The sequence below is a fragment of the Bubalus kerabau genome, chromosome 1, assembly GCF_029407905.1.
Source record: "Bubalus kerabau isolate K-KA32 ecotype Philippines breed swamp buffalo chromosome 1, PCC_UOA_SB_1v2, whole genome shotgun sequence".
In the NCBI taxonomy this organism is placed as follows: Eukaryota; Metazoa; Chordata; class Mammalia; order Artiodactyla; family Bovidae; genus Bubalus; species Bubalus kerabau.
Genome location: NC_073624.1, coordinates 218,284,799 through 218,304,254, shown reverse-complemented (window position 1 = coordinate 218,304,254; position 19,456 = coordinate 218,284,799). Strand labels below are relative to the sequence as shown.

The 19,456-nt window shown below is 36.7% G+C and overlaps 1 protein-coding gene and 1 non-coding gene across 9 annotated transcripts in view; one reads left to right on the top strand and one right to left on the bottom strand.

Annotated features, from left to right (window-relative positions):
• Positions 1-19,456, top strand: part of FAM13B (family with sequence similarity 13 member B) — a 95,395-nt gene that overhangs the window by 53,890 nt on the left and 22,049 nt on the right. For 7 of the 8 annotated variants that reach the window (XM_055554638.1, XM_055554649.1, XM_055554664.1 and 4 more), the window contains 4 exons: positions 8,597-8,638; positions 9,382-9,537; positions 11,291-11,423; positions 19,193-19,257. In XM_055554638.1, the coding sequence (XP_055410613.1) occupies positions 8,597-8,638; positions 9,382-9,537; positions 11,291-11,423; positions 19,193-19,257 (396 nt within the window). The remainder of the gene's footprint in view (positions 1-8,596; positions 8,639-9,381; positions 9,538-11,290; positions 11,424-19,192; positions 19,258-19,456) is intronic. The other variant, XM_055554657.1, reaches the window with a different exon arrangement.
• TRNAG-UCC (transfer RNA glycine (anticodon UCC)) lies at positions 8,992-9,064 on the bottom strand. The gene has a single exon. It is a non-coding gene; the product is annotated as a tRNA-Gly (tRNA).

Genomic DNA, 19,456 nt, shown 5'->3' with positions numbered 1-19,456 from the left:
GCATTCTCATAGACGGTATCCTGCCAGGCTCCTCTGTCTGGGGGATTTCCCAAGCAGGAATACACGAGTGGGTTGCCATTTCCTTCTTCAGGGGATCTTCCCAACACAGGGATCGAACCCACATCTCCTGCATTGACAGGCAGATTCTTTACCACTGAGCCTCCAGGGAAGCCCTAATAGTATACTTGGGTTCCCTTTTCTCCTCATCCTCACCAGCATTTGTTCATTTGTATTCTTTTTTTTGTAAATTAATGTATTTTTTATTGAAGGATAATTAATTTGTATTCTTTCTGATGATAGCCATAATGACAGGTATGAGGTTTCTCTTTGTGGTTTTGATTTGCATTTTGATTAGTGACATTTTACTGAGTGATTATTTATCTTTTATTTGATTCTTTGTGAAGTGTCAATTGTGCACATATCTGCTAGTATTCCATTGATAACCTAACCTAATAAAAAAGAGGAAGAAAATCTTTCTGGGAGGATGAGTAGATAGCTAACAATGGCAAATTTGGGAAAATACAGGAATGTAAGCCCTATGAAAAATTAAAACATGGCACAAGGCTTTAGTAACAGATTGATGGAGTAAGCAGTTGAGAATTAGAACTTTTGGAGAATTTGTTGTAAGATAAAGAAGGAGCTCACCAGAAATCACAAATTAAATGGCAACAAGAATGATGTTAGATTTATAAATTTTCTTCACATCAACATATATCAACATGTCAGTGGATAACAGGTATTAAAAGTAAAATGAATGTTTCTAAATAGGTCAAAAATTTACTAAACTTAGAGACTGCTCATCTTACTGAGGAAAATATACCAGATTTAACTTTTATAATGAAACAGCAACTCATAATCAATGAAAAATCAACACATCATTGTAGTGGAATGTCAGAAAAGTATCTGATATCCTAGTTGACATTTAAATACTCTTTGGGGAAAGCTTGATTTGCCATATTTGTTTTTTTTTTTTCCTGTAAGTCACTAACTTTCAGCTCATCTGAAACTGCTAGGAAGAAACTAATGGCTACACTGTTCTTTGTGCACATATATGTGATTCCTACCCCCCACCCCAGCTTTTCCTGATTTCAGAAATGAAAATGATGAAATGATTTCATTTAAATATAAAAAAAATTAGGTACTTTACTTGAGGGTATCAGCATGAAAGCATTTTGCTAAAAATAATTCATTCATGAATAATAGATTCAAGGGATTAGATCTGATAGACAGAGTGCCTAAAGAATAATGGATGAAGGTTCGTGACACTGTACAGGAGGCAGAGACCAAAACCATCCCCAAGAAAAAGAAATGCAAAAAGGCAAAAGGTTGTCTGAGGAGGCATTACAATTAGCTGAGAAAACAAAAGTGAAAGGGAAAGGAGAAAAGGGAAGATATACCCATCTGAATGCAGAGTTCCAAAGAATAGCAAGGAGAGAGAAGAAAGTCTTCCTATAAGTGATCAATGCAAAGAAATAGAGGAAAACAATAGAATGAGAAAGACTAGAGATCTCTTCAAGAAAATTAGAGATACCAAGGGAACATTTCATGCAAAGATGGGCACAATAAAGGACAGAAACGGTATGGACCTAAAAGAAGTGGAAGAGATTAAGAAGAGGTGGCAAGAATACACAACTATACAAAAAAGATCTTCATGACCCAAATAAGCTTGATGGTGTGATCACTCACCTAGAGCCAGACATCCTGGAATGTGAAGTCAAGTGGGTCTTAGGAAGCATCACTATGAACAAAGCTAGTGGAGGTGAAGGAATTCCAGTTGAGCTATTTCAGATCCTAAAAGATGATGCTGTGAAAGTGCTACACTCAGTATGCCAGCAAATTTGGAACACTCATCAGTGGCCATAGGACTGGAAAAGGTCAGTTTTCATTCCAATCCCAAAGAAAAGCAATGCCAAAGAATGTTCAAACTATGACACAGTTGCACTCATCTCACGTGCTAGTAAAGTAATGCTCAAAATTCTCCAAGCCAGGCTTCAACAATACATGAACCGAGAGCTTCGAGATGTTCAAGCTGGATTTAAGTAAGGCAGAGGAACCAGAGATCAAATTGCCAACATCCAGTGGATCATTGAAAAAGTAACAGAGTTCCAGAAAAGCATTTACTTCTGCTTTATTGACTATGTGAAAGCCTTTGACTGTGTGGATCACAGCAAACTGGAAAATTCTGAAAGAGATGGGAATACCAGTCCACCTTACCTGCCTTTGGAGAAATCTGTATGCAGGTCAAGAAGCAACAGTTAGAACTGGACATGGACCAACGGACTGGTTCAAAAATGGAAAAGGAGTACGTCAAGGCTGTATAATGTCACTATTCATATTTAACTTATGTGCAGAGTACATCATGTGAAATGCCGGGCTGGATGAAGCATAATCTGGAATCAAGATTGCCAGGAGAAATAAGAATAACCTCAGATATGCAGGTAACACCACCCTTATGGCAGAAAGTGAAGAGGAACTAAAGAGCCTCCTGATGAAAGTGAAAGAGAGTGAAAAAGCTGGCTTAAAACTCAACATTAAAAAAACGAAGATCATGGCATCTAGTCCCATCACTTCATCGCAATTAAGATGGGAAAACATTGGAAACAGTGAGAGACTTTAATTTTTTGGGCTCCAAAATCACTGCAGATGGTGACTGCAGCCATGAAATTAAAAGACACTTGCTCCTTGGAAGAAGAGCTATGACAAACCTAGGCAGCATATTAAAAAGCAGAGACATTATTTTGCCAACAAAGGCCTGTCTAGTCAAAGCTGTGGTTTTTCTAGTAATCATGTACTAGAAATGTGATGATGTGAGAGTTGGACCATAAAGAAGGCTGAGCACTGAAGAATTGATGCCTTTGAACTATGATGTTGGAGAAGACTCTTGAGAGTCCCTTGGACTTCAGGGATATCCAACCAATCAGTGCTAAAGGGGAGCAATCCTGAATATTCATTGGAAGGACTGATGCTGAAGCTCCCGTACTTTGGCCACCTGATGCGAAGTCTCATTAGAAAAGACCCTGATGCCGGGCAAGATTGAAGGCAGGAGGAGAAGGGGACGACAGAGGATGAGATGGTTGGATGGTATCACTCACTCTATGGACATGAGTTTGAACAGGGTCTGGGAGATGGCAAAGAACAAGAAAGCCTGGTGTGCTGCAGTCCATGGGGTCACAATGAGTCGGACATGGCTGATCAACTGAACTGAACTGAATTCATTCATGAAAAGTAGCATAATATTGGCAATTAAAAAAAACTTTTTTTAAACTAGAGAGGTTATGTGTGCCAAACCAGGATGGTTAGTGTTGTCTGATAAAGCAGTTATGCAATTTGCTATTGATGTGTTTAAGGGAGACCTGAAGATTATTGGATGAATGGTAAATGGTGTTCATTTCGTTTCCTACAGACAGTCCTGATAATATTAACCTCTGATAGACCTTCTTTCTTCCTCATGTTGGTTAGAGTTTGTGTTGGCACATTTTACAGAGTATTTTCATAGAACTGATTTAAATTTACTTTTAAAAATGATTCTTTTCATTAAGGAATCACATGCATACAGAAAAGTTCGCAAATCATAAGGTCATTGAATTACCAGAATGAACTCAACTTGTATAATCATAGCATGGGTTCTTGCTTCTGTCCCTTCTCAAGTGCTACCAATCTCTCTTCTCCCACAGTAGCCACTATCTAACTTTGATTATTGTACATTAGTTTTTTTCCTCTTACTGACTTTTTTCCTTAGAAAATTGACTTTACCGAGACATATTTTTCATACAGTAAAATGTATTCATTTTATAAGTGCTGATAGTTGCTCAGTCATGTCCGACTCTGCGATCCTGTGAACTGTAGCCCACCAGACTCTTCTGTCCGTGGAATTCTCCAGGCAAGAATACTGGATTGGGTAGCCGTTCCCTTCACCAGAGGATCTTGGATCTTGGATCTTGGATCTTCTCGACCCAGGGATCAAGCCCAGATCTTTTGCTTTGTAGGCAGATTCTTTACCATGTGTGTCATGGATGTATCTATTAACAACCATAGCATTCAAGATAGAGACTGTTTCTGTCTCTTCCTTACTTCTTTATAATTGTACTCCCCCTGCTCCCTGCAATTTCTGGCCCCAGGCAATTACTGATGTGCATTCTATCACTACATAGATGAGTTTTGCCTGTTTTAGAATTTCTATAAATAGAATCTCATAGAGTAGCTACTCTTGTGTCTGGCTCTTTTTGCTTTGTATAATGTTTTTTGAGATTCATGTTAATGTATGTGTCAGTTATTCAAGACTGAATTCACGACTAGAATTAAAAAAAATTCTAACTATATTCCATTGTAGGGATATTCCACACTTTGTTTATGCATTTACCTATAGGTTGTTTATGCAATCAACCTATAATAGGATTGATGACTATTTTTGGCTCTTTTGAATAAAGCTGCTATGCTTGTAGAAGTCTTTGTGTGGACTTAAACTTTCATTTCTTTTGAGTAAATACCCAAAAGTACAATTGCTGTGTCACATAGTAGGTTGTTTTGTTTTTTTTTAGTTAATTAATTAATTTTAATTGGAGGCTAATTATTTTACAATATTGTAGTGGTTTTTGCCAAACATTGACATGAATCAGCCAGCCACAGGCACACATGTGTTCCCCATCCAGAACACCCCTCCCACCTCCCTCCCCATCCCATCCCCCAGGGTCATCCCAGTGCACCAGCCCTGAGCACCCTGTCTCATGCATTGAATCTGGACCAGTGATCCACCTCACAATATGATAATATACACGTTTCAATGCTACCCTCTCAAATGATCCCACCCTGGCCTTCTCCCACAGAGTCCAAAAGACTGTTCTTTACATCTGTGTCCCTTTTGCTGTCTTGCATATAGGGTCATTGTTACCATCTTTTTAAATTCCATATATATGCATTTGTATACTGTATTAGTGTTTTTCTTTCTGACTTACTTTGCTGTATATAATAGGCTCCAGTTTCATCCATCTCATTAGAACTGATTCAAATGCATTCTTTTTAATGGCTGAGTAATCCATTGTGTATATGTACCACAGCTTTTGTATCCATTTGTCTGCCGATGGACATCTGGGTTGCTTCCATGTCCTGGCTATTGTAAACAGTGCTGCAATGAACATTGGGATACATGTGTCTCTTTCAGTTCTGGTTTTCTTGGTGTGTATGCCTAGCAGTGGGATTGCTGGGTCATATGGCAGTTCTATTTCCAGTTTTTTAAGGAATCTTCACTCTGTTCTCCATAGTGGCTGTACTAGTTTGCATTCCCACCAACAGTGTAAGAGGGTTCCTTTTTCTCCACACCCTCTCCAACATTTATTGTTTGTAGACTTTTTGATAGCAGCCATTCTGACTGGCATGAGATGGAACCTCGTTGTGGTTTTGATTTACATTTCTCTGATAAAGAGTGATGTTGAGCGTCTTTTCATGTGTTTTTAGGCCATCTGTATGTCTTCTTTGGAGAAATGTCTGTTTAGTTCTTTGCCCCATTTTTTGATTGGGTTGTTTGTTTTTCTGGAATTGAGCTGCAGGAGCTGCTTGTATATTTTTGAGATTAATTCTTTGTCAGTTGCTTCGTTTGCTATTATTTCTCCCATTCTGAAGGCTGTCTTTTTACCTTGCTTATAGTTTCCTTTGTTGTGCAGAAGCTTTTAATTTTAATTAGGTCCCATTTGTTTATTTTTGCTTTTATTTCCATTACTCTGGGAGGTGGGTCATAGAAGATCCTGCTGTGATTTATGTCAAAGAGTGTTTTGCTTATGTTTTCCTCTAGGAGTTTTATAGTTTCTGGTCTTAGGTTTAGATCTTTAATCCATTTTAAGTTTATTTTTGTGTATGGTGTTAGAAAGTGTTCTAGTTTCATTCTTTTACAAGTGGTTGACCAGTTTTCCCAGCACCACTTGTTAAAGAGATTGTCTTTTGTCCATTGTATATTCTTGCCTCCTTTGTCAAAGATAAGGTGCCCATATGTGCGTGGATTTATATCTGGGCTTTGTATTTTGTTCCATTGATCTATATTTCTGTCTTTGTGCCAGTACCATACTGTCTTGATGACTGTAGCTTTGTAGTATAGTCTGAAGTCAGGTAGGTTGATTCCTCCAGTTCCATTCTTCTTTCTCAAGATTGCTTTGGCTATTCGAGGTTTTTTTGTATTTCCATACAAATTGTGAAATTATTTGTTCTAGTTCTGTGAAAAATACCGTTGGTAGCTTGACAGGGATTGCATTGAATCTATAGATTGCTTTGGGTAGTATACTCATTTTCACTATATTGGTTCTTCTGATCCATGAACATGGTATATTTCTCCATCTATTTGTGTCCTTTTTGATTTCTTTCATCAGTGTTTTATAGTTTTCTATATATAGGTCTTTTGTTTAGGTAGGTTTATTCCTAAGTCTTTTATTCTTTTTATTGCAATGGTGAATGGAATTGTTTCCTTAATTTCTGTTTCTGTTTTCTCATTGTTAGTGCATAGGAATGCAAGGGATTTCTGTGTGTTAATTTTATGTCCTGCAACTTTACTATATTCATTGATTAGCTCTAGTAATTTTCTGGTGGAGTCTTAGGATTTTCTATGTAGAGGATCATGTCATCTGTAAACAGTGAATTTTATACTTCTTCTTCTTTTCCAATCTGGATTCCTTTTATTTCCTTTTCTTCTATGATTTCTGTGGCTAAAACTTCCAGAACTATGTTAAATAGTAGCCGTGAGAGTGGGCACCCTTGTTTTGTTCTTGACTTTAGGGGAAATGCTTTCAGTTTTTCGCCTTTGAGGATAATGTTTTCTGTGGGTTTATCATATATGGCTTTTATTATGTTGAGGTATATTCCTTCTATTCCTGCTTTCTGCAAGTTTTTTATCATAAATGGATGTTGAATTTTGTCAAAGGCTTTCTGTGCATCTATTGAGGTAATGATACAGTTTTTATCTTTCAATTTGTTAATGTGGTGTATCACGTTGATCAGTTTGCGGATATTAAAGGATTCTTGCATCCCTGGCATAAAGCCTACTTGGTCATGATGTATGATCTTTTTAATATGTTGTTGGATTCTGTTTGCTAGAATTTTGTTAAGGATTTTTGCATCTATGTTCATCAGTGATATTGGCTTGTAGTTTTCTTTTTTTGTGGCATCTTTGTCTGGTGTGGGTATTAGGGTGAAGGTGGCCTCATAGAATGAGTTTGGAAGTTTACCTTCCTCTGCAATTTTCTGGAAGAGTTTGAGTAGGATAGATGTTAGCTCTTCTTTAAATTTTTGGTAGAATTCAGCTGTGAAGCTGTCCGGTCCTGGGCTTTTGTTTGCTGGAAGATTCCTGATTATAGTTTCAATTTCTGTGCTTGTGATGGGTCTGTTAAGATTTTCTATTTATTCCTGGTTCAGTTTTGGAAAGTTATACTTTTCTAAGAATTTGTCCATTTCTTCCAGGTTGTCCATTTTATTGGCATATAGTTGCTGATAGTAGTCTCTTATGATCCTTTGTATTTCTGTGTTGTCTGTCGTGATTTCTCCATTTTCATTTCTAATATTGTTGATTTGATTCTTCTCCCTTTTTTTCTTGATGAGTCTGGCTAATGTTTTGTTTATTTTATTTATCAACCAGCTTTTAGCTTTGTTGATTTTTGCTATGGTCTCCTTTGTTTCTTTTTCATTTATGCCTGCCCTAATTTTTATGATTTCTTTCCTTCTGCTAACTGTGGGGTTCTTCATTTCTTCCCTTTCTAGTTGCTTTAGGTGTAGAGTTAGGTTATTTATTTGACTTTTCTATTGTTTCTTGAGGTATGCCTGTATTGCTCTGAACCTTCCCCTTAGCACTGCTTTTACTGAGTCCCATAGGTTTTGGGTTATTGTGTACATAGTAGGTTTTATAAGAAGGCTGCCCAACGGGCTTCCAGGGTGGTTGAAACATTTTACATTCCCATCAGCATTATGTTAATGTTCTATTTGCTTCACATCCTTACCTACACTTTAATTTTCAGTATTTTAGTAGTATATATATATATCTCATTGTGGGTTTTAAGTTGTATGTTTGATAGCTGTGGTAAAAATGAGTCTATTATCTATGTTTTTATAGGTATCAGTAGATACTGTGGTATAAAATTTGCTAAGGAAAATGTTACCAGCAGAGTGAATGATGTGGCCTGAATTTTTGTTTCTAATTTGCCTTTTCATTTTGTAGCTTGAGAATATCCTCTGAGTAGTTGTATGTACTATTACTTTTGGCACGGAGCACAGGCCAGCATTGAGGCCTCCATACTGTCCTAGGTGGATACTTTTGTTTGGCCCAGAAGTCAGTTTTTTTTTCCCTTCAGGCTTAGAATAGGTCAGTGTATTTCCAGGTAAGCACCAGGTGAAGTAGTTGCATGCCCCTCACCCCCGCCCCCCAACACAAATGAACCAACACACACAGACAATAAGTATTTTAAGGATCTTCTGTGACAAAGAGTTTCTTTGGAAAATTAGAAAAATAAAACTTAGTGCACACTCTCCTGGGTGTATCAAGGTAGTGTAAATGTGGAGTTTTTACCACATTTTGTAGTCATTTAGTATTGAAAATTTTACAGCTAATTTTTTTCTTTGATTACAGTGCCCATACATCACCCATCAGCATCTTACCAGCCTCTGCAGAGTAAGTAGTATACTTATAGAAGACAGCTTAAAAAGTTTTTAAAAATATTAATAAGCTGTAGAAATTAAAAGCATGTATTTATTGTAAATACTTTAGAGGAGAGATTGTATATAAGGTAGTGAAACTGGTTAGTATTTTATGTACTTTAGTCAAAACAAATGAAGAAGGAATGCATTGCACTGATACACAAAGATGAACTTTTTTTCAGATGATTTTTTTTTAATCTTCTGAAATGACTAAACAATGCCAATAGAGCTTTTTTTTTCTAGTAAAGGTTCTGTGCCCCACCCACTCCCCCCGCAAATGGCTGCTTTATTAATGTAGGCTATGGTGCATGGCATGTGGAATCTTATTTCTCCAACCAGGGATTGAACCTGTGCCCCCTGCAGTGGAAATGCAGAGTCCTAACCACTGGACCACTGGGGAATTCCCTGAGAAGTCTTTTTAAATGGCTTTGTTATGTTGTAGGGAGGAATGAATTACTGGGACAAGTGATCATTCCTGCGTCAGTAGTAATATTGACATGATTGATTTGTGTAATGTCTGTCTGGGCAAATTTCATTTTAAAATTTAAGCAATTATCATGTATTCCTTTTCTGTATTTCTTTTTCCACTCTAGCCTATTCATTTGAATACCATTGTATATTTTTTTAACTGGTTGTACATTTTAAAGTTTGTGTTTATGTGACCAAATAACCTAGTTAGGGTGACTGCTTCTCACTAAAATGTGTTCTGTTTTATAGCATTTTAGAAAGAACAATTAGAGCAGCTGTGGAACAGCACCTTTTTGATCTGCAGAGCAGCATAGATCATGATCTTAAGAACTTACAGCAGCAAAGTCTCGTGTGTAATAATGAAGCAGGAAGTGTTAATTGTGATGGGGAAGGATCTAATAACCAGTAAGAAACTTTTAAAACATTTGACTATTTTTTATTGAATTATAAAATTGTTTCACCTTTTAAAAAACAGTTTTTAATGATAGTGTCTGATCTTACTTGACCATTTCTGAAAGTCAGTGTGAAAAGTAACTTTGTATATACTTGCTTATAAATTGTATATACTTCTTCACATTAAAAATCTCATAAGTCTTCTGTTAAGATAGTAGACATTGAGTCCGACAAAGTCTGTGAACACCAGATGAAGTAGCGGGCTTATCTAATTACCTTTAGGATCTATGTTATGTGAAAAATAACTTTAAAAAGAGTAGACCTATATTCTATTTTCCAGATGGTCACACCATGGCATGTAGTTTTCCAGATAGATAGGTACTGGGACAGCAGATTGACATCACTCCTAGTGCACATGGTCATTGAATGAATTGGTGAATGGAATCATCCTTTCTATTTAACTTGTTTTCCTGTCTCCAGGCTTTGCCTTCCCTACCCTCTGTTGTTTTAGATTAGCTGTTAATAATTGGATTTGTGCAAGTTAAAAGTACCCCATGTACTGTGTGGTGTGTGATGTTACTCCACTCTTCATCTGACTTGTTATCTTTAAGTGACGAAAGCTTCATATCCTTTCCTGTTACCTCAGCCCTAGAGATGCTTTCTTCTGAGTCTACAGATGATATTTATAGTTTGCATTGGTCAGTTTTTGTTTTGGGGACAAATCTATAGAGCAGCATAGATCATGATCTTAAGAAAGACATACCCAAATTTGGAGAATTCATAGGAAGGCAAAACAAAAAAAATAGATGACTAGGTAGAATTTTGTTTTTGTGTTAAGAATTAGATTTTTAAAGGCCAAATATGTCAGATACACCAGACTAGCTATCACATGTGGAATGAAACTGAGAAATTAATAGCTATAAATACCAATGCTGGGACTATGTTTATGGAATACCGGATTGTACAACCGCAGGTGTGCCATATAATCTGCACGGATGGCATCACCACCAGCCTGTGCAGTGATGTGATGGCCCTGATTTGTGTGCTTTGAAGGCATTATTTGAACTATACAGGTGGATCTGTAGGAAGTATTTGAGTTGAATATGAAGGAAAGAAGAGGTATCCAAATGGTAGAAAGAGAAAAATGTTTCAAAGGATATAATATAAGCAGATTTCTTGGAGTTTGCCCTTTTGGCTTAGCTAGAGATCCTGAAAACCTATGTCTATGCTCAGATATTATTACAGAAATAACTCATATTCTCATGGTAGAATTCTCATATTGTCTGGTTGGGGTATCATCTTTATAAACAACCTGCAGTGTTTTACGTATTCTAAATTATGTAAGATGAAAAAATCTGCAGTAGGAAGCTATTCCTGTTGTATTTGAAAAGGTGTTAAACACTGTTGCCCAGTGCTAGACTTGGGTTTTAATCTGCAAACAAGTCGTTACTATGATTTAGCATGTGCATTTGTAAGAGAGATCACTGTTTTGACACATAAATTATTTTTAAAGCCATTCATTTGCTGTGAAAATATTCAAAGTGGATAATAAATTAAGGTCCTTACAACATCCCATGGAGGGACAGAAATAAACTTTGAATCCTTTATAATCTAACTTGACATGCTAAATAAACTGGATCTTTATGAAAAAGATATGTTTTCTACTATGAGAAAAAGTTTCTGATTGTTACTTTTATTTATGTATTTTAAAGGCATTACATATTCAACATGTGGCCTGATCTGACTTTTTAATCTTCATTACTAGGGTTGATATTGCTGATGGTATTATTAATGCCAGTGAACATAACAGAGACTGTTCAGAACCTGTGGCTAGCACTAATTTAGACAATGAAGTTATGCAGCAAGATTTTGTATTTGAGGATGAAGAAAATAACCAGGTAAGAAATGTAGAGACTTAAAAATCTCTGTGTTACGTGTACTAGGTCAACAGTCCCCCACCTTTTTGGCACTAGGGACTAGTTTCATGGAAGACAGTTTTTCCATGGATTTGGTGGGGGGTGCTGGTGCCGGTGGTAATGAGTGGCAGATGAAGTATTGCTCGCTTGCCTGCCTGCCTCTCACCTCTGCTGTGAGCTGATCCTCACAAGCCAGGATCCTAACAGACTGCAGCCCAGGGGGTGGGGACCCATGTATGTACTAGATTACAGTTCTGATTGCTTCATGTGTTCCTTTGGTACCAGAAACCATAGTTCACTCTTTTTGCTGATACATGTGTTTGTCTTGAGTCCAAGTCCGAAGAACATACATTGTTTCAGTGGAGATCAGGAACCATCATTGAATAGAGAAGTAGATGCAGAATACCTTATTTTTAAATACTTTTCTGGAAGGAAACAAATTACAGTGTCACCTGAAGTGATTGTTGGTTTTATGGTTGAATTTTGTTCTTTTTAAAAGCCATGTATGTCCCAGATATTTTCTGAAGAACATGGAATCTTTTCATAATTATGGAAAACCCATGAACATCATTTAAGAAGTAAATTATTTTCACTGTCAACAATTTTTAGTAATAACATTTAAAAAATAATTTCATTGAGTGTACAAAGCATTTTTCTAAGATGTGTTTCAAAGTTTTGTTAACACTTTTTAAAATAAGATACTTAATGGATGATGAAATTTTCTTAAGCATGTTTTCATTCTAAATCATATGCTAACATACATATTGTAAGGAATCAAAGATTTGTGTTTAGGCTTTGCCTCTTAATAGCAGTATAACTTTGACTAGTTACCTAACTTTTCTGAATTTTTGTTTTGTTTTGTTTTTCTTTATATAAGTGGGAGGTGATACCCATTCTAGAGGTTTGTTATAAAGATACAAAGAAGTAAAAGTACAGACCTATTTTATGAACTGGAAAACATTTCACAGAATTTAAGCTGCTCCTGGACTTAGTTTTATTGGACTCGTATGTAACTAATATCTTACTTTCTTTCACTGGCATATTAGATTAATCTTTTTTCATCTGTTCATGGTTATTGATTCTGTTCTTGTCTCTCTGCTCCACTGATACACTTTCTTCACTTAGCTTTCAGGATATCTCACTCCTCTGTTGTTTTTTTTCCTCCTTGACTGGCTGTTGTATCCCTTTGCTGATTGCTTTTTGTGTTCTGAAATTTAATGTGGCCCAGGGCCCAGTTTTCTCAAGTCACTAATTTTCATTTACTCCAGTGGTAATCTCATTTAGTCTAGTGGTTTTAAATACCATCTCTCAGCTAAAGGCTCCCAAGTTTGTACTCTAGTCCAGATCTCTCTCTGAACTTTAGATTCCTATACCTAGAAGCTCTGCTCAGCGTTGAATATCTTTGTTGTTGTTTAGTCCCTAAGTCGTGTCCAACTCTTTGCAACCCTATGGACTGCAGCACGCCAGGCTTCCCTGTCCTTCACTGTCTCCCTGAGTTTGCTCAAACTCACGTCCATTGAGTCAGTGATGCCATTCAATCATCTCATCCTCTGTTGCCCTCTTCTCCTCTTGCTCTCAATCTTTTCCCAGCATCAGGGTCTTTTCAAATGAGTTGGCTCTTCATATCAGGTGGCCGAAGTATTAGAGCTTCACCTTCAGCATCAGTCCTTCCAATGAATATTCAGGGTTGATTTCCTTTAGGATTGACTGGTTTGATCTCCTTGAAGTCCACAGGACTCTCAAGAGTCCTTTCCAACACCACAATTCAAAAGTATCAATTCTTCAGTGCTCATCCTTCTTTATTGTCCACCTCTCACATCTATATATGACTACTGGAAAAATCATTGCTTTGACTATATGGATCTTTATTGGCAAAGTGTTTTCTCTGCTTTTTAATACGTTGTCTAGGTTTGTCATACCTTTCCTTCAAAGGAGCAAGTGTCTTTTAATTTTGTGGCTGCAGTCACCATCAACAGTGATTTTGAAGCTGAAGAAAATGAAATGTCACCATTTCTACTTTTCCTCCATCTATTTGCCATGAAGCAATGGGACCAAATGCCGTGATCTTCGCTTTTTCAATGTTGAGTTTTAAGCCAGCTTTTTCACTCTCCTCTCACCTTCATCAAGAGACCACATTCTGCCATTAAAGTGGTATCTCTATATCTGAGGTTGTTGATATTTCTCCTGGCAATCTTGAATATCTTAACATCTTAATTAAACATCTTAATATCTTAAAACATCTTTTTTTTTTTTTAAGACTCATTTATTTGTTTATTTTGGCTGTACTGGGTCTTTGTTGCTGTGCAGGCTTTTCTCTAGTTACCAAGTAGGGACTACTCTCCAGTTGTGGTGTGTAGGCTTCTCATTGCGGTGGCTTCTCTTGCTGCAGAGCATGGATTCTAGGGTGCACAGGCTCCAGTAGTTTCCATGTGTGGGCTCAGTAGTTGTGGCTCTCAGGCTCTAGAGCTTGGGCTCATGGGCTCAGTTGCCCTGAAGCATGTGGCCTCTTCCTGGAGCAGGGATTTTATCTGGACCACCAGGGACCACTAGACCACCAGGGAAGCCCTGATAAACATCTTATAAACATTTTATAAGCATCTTAACATGCTTAAACAAGCTGCATGGCAAGGTTTAAAAAAAAAATTCTATACCTTTATTATAAGCTAAATGCTTGCATAAATTTGGCTGTTTCTCTTTCCTTCATCAACTGTGAATGAGAGTTTCTGTTGCTCCACATCCTTGCCAGTGTTTGGGATTTTGGCCATGCTAATAGGTATCTAGTGTTATCTCGTTGATACAGTTTACAATTCCCTCATGACATAGGGTTCAGCATCTTTTCATATGCTTATTTTGCCATCTGAATATCTTGGCTGAGTTCAGGTCTCTTGTTCCTTTTTTGATTGAGTTGTTTGCTGAGTTTTAAAAGTTCTTTATTATTTTGAGTAAGTCTCTTATCAGATATAAAATATCAGGTCTTAGGAAATTTTAAGGATTTTTGTATTGATACGATGAGATTGATCTCTTAAGTTTTTAGTTATAACAAGTTCTATAGTAATTTGTACTGTTTGAGGGTGGAAAGTGTTGGTAAATCAGTAGCCTGATTTGAGTTCATATCAAAATATCTGATGTTATCAGTAAATTTCTCATATCGTGCCATGCCAAGATGCTTCAGTCATGTCCGACTCTTTGCGACCCTGTGGACTGTAGCCTACCAGGCTCCTCTGTCCATGGGATTTTCCAGGCAGGAATACTGGAGTGGGTCTCTGTGCAGAGGATGTTCCTGACCCAGGGATTGAACCCACATCTGTGGCTCCCACAGTATAGGCGAATTCTTTACTGGTGAGCCACTGGGGAAGCCCAGATTTCTCATAAAATCAGTTCATTTCCAGATTAGCAGACCTGCATGGCTGGCACCGTGCCAAATTTGCAATTATTTATATCTTCTGAACCCTATTTATATCTTCTGAACCCTGAGAAATTGCTGGAATTTAAGTACCTCCTTTCAGAAGTGAAGGCCAGAAGTATTTGGGAAGCTCTAGCAGACAACCAAGAGGAAGAAATAGCTATCAATTTGACTTGAATTGTTATGAGACTCCACTTTCTTTTTTAAACAGAAATACTCAATACCTCTGACAGGCAACAACCATTCAATAATGTGTTGTTTTTTAAATCAGTCTCTCTTTTTAAAACAGTCTCTCTTTTAAAATTAAAAACATTGAGGTTTAGTTGACATATTACGTTAGTTTCAAGTGCATAACATTGAGTACCTGTATATATTGTGAAATGATCACAAGTCTAGTTATTAGTATCTGTTACCACACAGTTAAATTTTTTTTCTTGTGATGAGTCTTTTAAGATCTACTCTCAGCAGCTTTCAGATATACAATATAGTATTATTAACTACAGTTATGATGATGTATGTTATAGTTCTATATCTTATTTATTTTTTATCTGGAAAGTTTGTACCTTTTGACTACCTTCACCCATTTTCCCCACTACCAACCCTCACCTCTGGCAACCACCAGATATGTTTTCTATATAGATGTTTGACTTTATCTTAAAATTCCACATAAAAGTGAGATCATATGGTATTTGTCTTTGTCTAACTTATTTCACTTAGTCATAATGCCTTCAAGGTCCGTCCATGTTATTGCAAGTGGCAGGATGCTGGGTTTTTTTTTTTTAATGGCTGAATAATATTCCATTATGTGTGTGTTACATGTATACACACCCACACAGGAAATTATTCAGCTGTTTATCTATTGAGGGACACTTAGGTTGTATCTTGACTATTGTAAATAATCCTGCAGTAAACATGGGGGTGCACCTGTCTTTTTGAGGCAGCATTTTTCTTTGCTTCACATAAACATCCAGAAATGGAATTGCTAGTAAGCATGGTAGTTCTATTTTTGATTCTTTGAGGAGCCTCCATACCATTTTCCTTAGTGGCTGTACCAATTTACATTTCCATCTCCAAAACACGAGGGTTCCTTTTTATCCACGTCCTCACTGGCACTTTCTTTGTGTTCTCTTTTTGGTGATAGCCATTCTAATGGGTGTGAGGTAGTATCTCATTGCGGGTTTGATTTGCATTTTCCTGATAGTGATGTTGAGCACCGTTTCATGTACTTGTTGGCCATCTGTACTTCGTTTTTGGGAAAATGTCTGTTTAGATGTTCTGCCCATTTTTTAATTGTATTATTTGTTTTTTGCTATTGAGCTTTATGAGTTCTTTTTATATTTTGGAGATTAACTCCTTATCCAAATACATGATTTTGCAAGTATTTTCTCCCATTCTGTAGGTTATTTTTTCATTTTGTTGATGGTTCATCTGCTGTGGCGACCTCATCAGTTTTGCCCACATTAATTCAGTGAAAGAAATTGGGCTAGATTGAAGAATATTTAATATATTTTTATAAAACCTTTAAAAATTGTGGATCATTATGCTATATATATGAAACTTATATAATATTGTATATAAACTATACCTCAATTAAAACATTTTTTTTAAGTCTCCATAACCTAACTGATGGGGCTTCCCAGGTGGCGCAGTGGTAAAGAATCTGCCTGTCAATGCAGGAGACATAAGAGACACAGGTTTGGTCTCTTTGAGTCGGGAAGATCCCCTGGAGTAGGAAATGGCAACCCACTCCAGTACTCTTGCCTGGGAAATTCTATGGGCAGAAGAGCCTGGCGGGTTACAGTCCATGGGGTTGCAAAAAATTGGACATGACTGAGCACATACCTTTCACATTTAATCTAACTGACAGAAAAATATAATGAGTTGGCACTCATTTAAATGGAAAGTTGTTAATTAAAAAGTTTTTTTCTGCTTAACACACAGCAGATTTTTGCTCCAACGTGTTTTTGTATCTGTTCAACTATAAAGTCAAGTTGGAGACTACAGTTTTAAGTTTTTCTGGGTAATCCAAATTTTTAGATTCTAAAGTTCTGTAGCTTTATTTCTGCCATCTGGTGGTTGAAAATGCTTTAGTAAGTTTTCTTACAAGCAGATGAAATGTGTAGAATAAAGCAGGGATAGTTAGCTTATCTAAAAGAAGTAGCTGCCGTACTTGAGCAAAACTAGGTCAGTGGAGATGGAAGGATGAGCGACTAAGCTGTGTGGAAGTATCGTTGTGGATGGCTAAGGAATGGCTGGAGACCAAGGAAATTACTGGTCTTTAATTAGCTCCTGTCAGTAAGTCCTGACAGCCCCTAATACCCTGGCAATATGATTGTGCTGTAGCTGCTGCTCCCACTGCTGCCATTGCCACCACCTTTTTTCACCAAAGGGCTCTAGCTTTCCTGAATTGAGACCAGCGTGCCTTAGATGTCCTTTATAAGGACTCTGATGTTTGTGGAGAAGGGAGGGAAGACAGCACAGGCTGCTTTGTCATCTCATATTTTAGAAAAAAGAGCTTTTTTCTTCTTGTGTATAAAGGATTGAATATTTTATCTGGAATGAATTCTGAGAAAGTAACATTTTTTCTAGGTGATGAAGTATATTTTAGTTTCTAAGGAAAGTATTGCATATTTCCTGTATGTTAAATGAAGACTGGCTGTATGCTAACATGACTAATAACTTTTATTTTTCTTTGTCCTGAGATACTGTGTAGAGCACAGTTCTGCACTCGACTTTGAATTTCATCTGTCTTCTCCACTGCTGGGCTGTCAGCTTTTGCTGCCGTCACTGCATTTTTTATATTATCCCTAATTGAGATCTTGTTTAATACTTTTCACTATTTAAGAATTATGTTGCCTAAATCTGGGTGGAGGATATGTGGATATTAGTTACATCAGTGATCATATTTTATTTCAGTTATTTCATAGTAAAAAGAATTATAGGTTAAGTTAGGGTTGGTCATGTAATAGTATGCTTTATAATAGAGCTTTACAGTTTCTCTTAAAAGCTCTTTCTTTTGATTCTCTGACAACAACCATAAGATAGGCACATAAGTGCTTGTTATTGTCTTATTTTTCATCAGAAGGAAAGAACTGGGACTTGAATTTGGTGGAGTAGAGCAAAAAGGCTCATTTTAAATATTGAATCTGTATAATGGTTTTTCACGGTTCCTGAAACCCTCATATTTAAGAATGTAAAGCTATATTCCAGAGCATGGAGGTTGTTGAAGTCTGATTTTTAGATCAGTGGTTCTATACACTTTGGGTCCCAAGGACCTCTTTATACTCTAGAACTCTAAATTATTGAGGGTCCCAAAAAACTTCTGTGTACCTAGGTATGTCTATTAGTATTTAGTATATTAGAAATTAAAACTGAGCAATTAAAATGTTTATTAATTCACTTAACATAATAAACTCACTCAAGGTAACATAAATAAGATTGCCTTTTTTTTTCTTAATAAAAAGTAGCTATTTTTAAAAGAAGTTATTTTGAGGCATGACATTGTTATACATACTTAGTGATCTTGCTACTGTCTGACTTAGAAGTCAGCTGGATTCCCATATGTGCTTCTGCATTCTCTCTGTTGCTATAGATTCTTTTGTTTCAAGTGCATGAGGCTAGTTAGCTTCACAGAGATATATTCAAAAAGAGAGTATTTTAATAACTTTTTACAGACTGTCTTTCACATTAAACAAAACTGCACAAGTAGTAGTTTCTTAAGAATCTAGGAAGATCAAATCTTGATTTCTGAGGTGATCATCAAAAACACTAAAAGGTTTACATAGTTTGAAGTATGCACAGGACATTTGTATTAGACTTGATAGGTATTTATTTTAGGGAGGAGTAGGCATGGAATGGTATCTCAAAGCCCATTGGAAAATTAGGGAGCATTCTCATGTGCTTTTGAGTTTCAGAGTTGTTATTTCAAATATATGTCATAAAGGGATCTGGTGAACTATGTGACTCCTCTGTTACCTGCTAGGAAGTTAACCAACTTGTATGTTCATTGCTGATGAGAAAGAGAAGTAGCTGACCGTCATTTTTAGAGGAGAAAATTCTAAGGAAGGAAAAAGAATGTGATAGTGGTAGCAGTAGCTCTTGCCCAGTAGGGTAGCAAGAAAAACAGGGTCCTCATTTTATACACATGCACCCCCGTAAACACAACTCAAGTTTTGAGGAAGGTCAATTACTCTCTAAAAAGGGATGTTAACACCTACAGACTATTTTAAGTAGTAGTTAAAAGAGGGGCATTTGACTAACTTATAATCTAATATCCTAATTTGGATTGGAAACTTCTCAACTTTAAGGGGATGGGAACTCCATTAATAAGTGGTGTTCTTTTTGTCAGTGTGTAGGTATATTGTTAGAGCCATGCAGTGACCATGGTGATGGTGAAGATGACTGTCTTGAGAGGTAAGCATTTTTTCTTGTTGTTGCTAATTAACTATTCATTTTGAAAATTGGAGTTCTTTACAGATTCCGGGGTGAATTTTTTAGATGAAGCTTTCTGTTACAACATATATTTTAGGTAAGCAAACAAAACCAAACATCTTATTTTGATCCTAAGTATAAAGCATATTGGAGCTTCCCAGATGGCTCAGTGGTAAAGAAT